Below are 4,497 nucleotides of genomic sequence, written 5' to 3' on the forward strand. Positions count from 1 at the left end.
ACCCAGTCCTCTGAACCAGTCTGACAGTGTGAAGTAGGCCAGGGTTTGTAGAAAATTCAAAATGAGAAACTAAGGCTACGTTCACGCCGCAGCCTGAAGTGACCCAAATCCGATTTTTTTTTTTGGCCCATATAGGACCTGTATCTGATCTTTTCATGACAGTCTGAACACAGATCTGACTTTTTTCCAATGCGACCCAGGTCACTTGGCTATGTGGTCCTGAATCCAAAACGAATCTGATCTTTTCAGCTGCGACCTGTGTCTGAACGGCCAGGTCGCATTCATCCGACCTGAACGCCATTAATACCCGACAAAGGTCACCTTTCTGGATGTTGCTATAAGGAAGTAGCAAGAAAAACAACAACCATTGCGGACGACGATGCGGAGAGCAGTATCTATGTTTAACCATCTTGAAAAGATTGTGTTTTTATGGTTGGGAAAGATCGCTACAGTAGATGTGCTCCGGCACTACCATCCATGTTTACTTCCGTAAACACAGAGCTCTTCTGCGCATGCGGGACACTTGCATTGTATGACTGCAGTTCACATAGGAGATCACATACAAGTCGCATATATTTGGAAATGTGAACGGCAACGCGAAAAATCGTAATTGAGCATCAAGGCCTGCAGTGTGAAGGTATCCTAAGTCCCAGACTCGGCAAGAACCAGCCAAGTTCTCCAGAGCTCCAAACCCAGACAGAACAGAGCTGGAACCAGGAGGTAGCAGAAACTGACGATAAAGGCGGGACAAGGAGAGTCAGAAAAGGAGGGGATGTGTTTTTAAAGCAGCCAATTTTAAAGATGAATCGTGCTCAAAGGGCATCTTTAAAACAGCTGTGGCATTATGGGTAATTCTGGCTGAAGTATCTGCTCCCTCCTGATTGGTCCAGTCTGTTTTAGACCAGAGAGTCTGGGTCTTCTATGAAAGCCCATCTGGTTAAGAATTTCCTGAAGGTCCTGTGTGAAAGCCTGGTCTAGTGGTCTAGTCAAAGTCTGGGCTTGAATGTAAATGATTCTGAGACACCATAAGCAGTCAGTCTCTCTGAGTCTGAAGCGGTTTGATATGATGCAGAAGGATCTGAGTCTGCACATGAGGTCGGGTCTAATTTTAGCTCACACACAATTTGAACCTCCAGAGAATTAAAACCTCAGCTTCTCCTCACCTTTTTGCGCCGCTGTTCCTTTGAGCTAGAAAAACAAAAAACATGGTCAGTCCAATAAACAGATTTTTTTCTCTGTGTTTTACTCCCTTCCTGTCTGCTCCAGTGAACCCAGATGAGCTGCTGGGCGGCTTCTCCGAGCAGCGCGGTGACCTCTCCCTGCACCCCCCCCCATGCTGCTGCATGCTAACCGGCTCCAGTCAGCTTGGAGGACACTGTCCCTGTTTTAGGGTTTATTTGGAGCTTTACTTGGTGATGTGCTTTATTTGCGTCACAAAAAAAAAATATATTATAAAAAATTATTTACCAAGAAGAATCAGGCACACAGTTTGTTTGGTTGGATTATTTTTATACATTTCATCAGAACAAAACGTTTGGGCTCAATAAAAGTTTGCAGAGCCTCAGATATATATTCTTTATTTCTCAGAGTCATAGTAGATGAAAAATAGAGCTGAATTCATGAAATGATCTGATCTGTAGTTGCCTCCTCCTCCTGCTGATGAAGAGCATCTACTAACTGCAGATTTGTTGCATACATTTCCACAGACCTTGAACTTTGCCACATAATTGCCGCCAACATTTAAAGATGTTGTTAGACAATTTAATAATTAAGGCACCAGAATTGGTTCTTCCATATGTTCTCATTCACTATCCTCAGCGGGGTCTATATTAAAAGAATATTCTCCTCATTTGACTGCTTTTTTTTTTTTTTATCTGAAAGCAACTGGTCATTTTGACATCAGCAGTTCTTGCTCTGACCACTTGGTGGCGTTTGGTGTAATAATTCCTCCCGCTGAGGCAGGAAAGACCTCATCTTACCTGATTTGGTTGAAATTTAGCCAGATCTCCAATCTTTGACTACCATCTTAGATTCAACCAGAGGTAAAAACAGATTCTGTTGATTATTAATCATCTGAGACAATTCTACTCAACAGTAAGGGCTACAATCAGTGCAGTATTGGATAACATTGGATAAAACTTTATTTTTTGAGAATATATGTTATGATTTCAGGAAGCCTTGAGTAGAATCATTGGATAGGAACCCCAGATTTAGTTTGTCTCTCTCTGGGCGGAAAATCAGTGAGAGACATTGAATTTTAAACAAGCAGGTGTTTAGTTCAGGTCCATGTGGAGCAGGAGGAAGCTGAGAGTCTTTGGTCGCAGGAGAGAAAAATATCTCGTATTTATCTGGTTGATGTGGTTTCTCTGTTCAGCTGGATCATAATTAAAATGAATTAAAATAAATGCTTTAGTCGATTTGATTATTATAAATAAATAAATCAGGTGACTTTGATGGACTTTGTTTGACCTTCTCAGTAAAAAATGACAGATATCTGATCTGCACAGATGTTATTTACTGTTTGGCTTCAGGTGATTTAACTCTGGGGTGTTTCACTGAGCTTGATTCAGTCTGGAGAATAAATTAGGTTTTTTATTTGGTAAATGATTATTTCCTGAAATTATTTTCTATTCTGAAATGGTAAAAATAGAACATTTTTATTTTTTTCAAAATGTATCAAATAGAAAACATTGTTTCCCGGAAATGAAGCCCAGTGCGGTGCGGTCCGTTGTTTTCAGCAACCAAGGAAGAAAGCCGACAGGTCAGCAGAACATCTGGATATATGCATCCACCAGAGGTTCCCAAACCTTTCAGCTTCTGACCCACAGAACTCGACCAGACCCAAACTGTTGTCTGAGTTTCTAAACATTTCTTCAAAATTAAAGATTGCATTAAAAAAACATCAACAACCAGAGTTTAAGAGATGATTTTATATCAATTAGTTTGATCTGTAGACCCCATCCTGGTTGATCCAGGCCCCCAGTGGGTCAGCAACCACGGCTGCAGGTCTTACAGACCACCAGCGCTGTGAAGACATCGTCATACTCACCAGCACTTGTTTTCTTCTCCCCAGAGAACAGCAAAGACGCCCAGTACCAGAAGGTGAAGGTAAAGGCCGAGCCCATGGAGGTGGACCCGCCCCCTGCAGAGCCCACCCCGCCTGCCTCCCACCTGCCGACCTTCAGCACTTTAGGGGCGAGTGAGAAGAGTGAGCTGATGAGTAACCTCCCAGAGACGTTGGCCTGCCCCCAGAAAGACCTCTTCTCCCAGGACATATCGGTCAAAATGGCCTCCGAGCTGCTCTTCAAACTGTCAGGTAGGTGTGTCCCCCCCCACCGTTCAAAGTGTCCACTTCCTGGTAGCTTTACCTGTAAGGTCCCAGAGAGGCAGAGGTAGGGTCCAGCTGTTTCAGGTTAATTCATCACCGCCAAGAGGTGCTTCCTGTCCGTTTGTGTCTCTTAAATGGAGTGTTTTTCACTCGTTAATGATGGTCGCCGTTCAGCCCATCGGGCCCCCCTGGAGGAGCCGCTCCTCCTCCTCCTCTCTTCTCTCCCCTGACTTGTTTTCAGACATGCCGACTCAAGCACACTTGGCTGCACATGTCCCCCTCCTCATCACTCCCCCCCTCCCCTTTACATTTCTCCTGTGCGGCATCTCCATGGCAACGTGGAAAGAGACCTCTGTCCTTGGCGAACAGTGGGGCGTTTTGGGTGCGGGGGCGGTAGCTGCCTTTTGTAGGGGGGAGGTGTGGGGCAGAGGGCAGTGGTGGCCCACCCAGGAAGGCCAGAGCATGGTGGGCCCAGCAGCAGTGAAGATGTTTGGAGCATCGGAGCTCAGAGATCAGAGTGGGCTGCTGTCACACAATGAGCAATCAATATGAATTACCCAGAGCAGGGGGACCTCAGAGACGCATCAGCAGCAAGGTCGCTGTGAACACCGAGATGATTGCAGCTCTGAAATTCACTCCATCGCCTCCGAACGTCTGCGTTCTCTCTCATCCAGGGTTCAGCCTCAGATCGGAGCACAAACACTCAGCTCCAACCTTCACAGGGATCCGTATGGAAACCTCTGAGCAGCACGCTGCGTTTCAGCACTGCAACGTTACTGCAGGATTCACACCGACAGCCTTTTCCCAGTTTGTCACAAATGTGTTTTAATTTATCACACAAAGTGAGACTCCTTTATAGATGGAACAGAGCTATATACATACATACATATATGTGTGTGTATATATATATTTATATATATATGTATATATATATTAGGGGTGGAACGGTTCACAAAATCCACGGTTCGGTTCACGGTTTTGTGGTCACGGTTATCGGTTCGGTTCGGTATATGTTGATTGTGTCAGAGTCTTGGTCTGTTTGTTCCTGTTTTTCTTGGTTTTCCATTTGTTGTCCTCTGCTGCCCTCTTGTGTCCTCCCTTGCTCTGTTTTTCTGTTCTGCCTGCACCTGTTTTCAATTCCCTCGTTAGCTCTCTCTTTGTCTCTGTCC

General features: G+C 44.9%; 1 protein-coding gene across 1 annotated transcript in view; it reads left to right on the forward strand.

The window, feature by feature from the left end:
* LOC107094656 (zinc finger protein 827-like) overlaps positions 1-4,497 on the forward strand; it is a 72,184-nt gene that overhangs the window by 33,288 nt on the left and 34,399 nt on the right. The window contains exon 6 of the mRNA XM_015390414.1: positions 3,074-3,316. Coding sequence (XP_015245900.1) covers positions 3,074-3,316 — 243 coding nt within the window. The remainder of the gene's footprint in view (positions 1-3,073; positions 3,317-4,497) is intronic.

Source organism: Cyprinodon variegatus, unplaced genomic scaffold, assembly GCF_000732505.1.
Source record: "Cyprinodon variegatus isolate N-32 unplaced genomic scaffold, C_variegatus-1.0 Scaffold498, whole genome shotgun sequence".
NCBI classification, from domain to species: domain Eukaryota; kingdom Metazoa; phylum Chordata; class Actinopteri; order Cyprinodontiformes; family Cyprinodontidae; genus Cyprinodon; species Cyprinodon variegatus.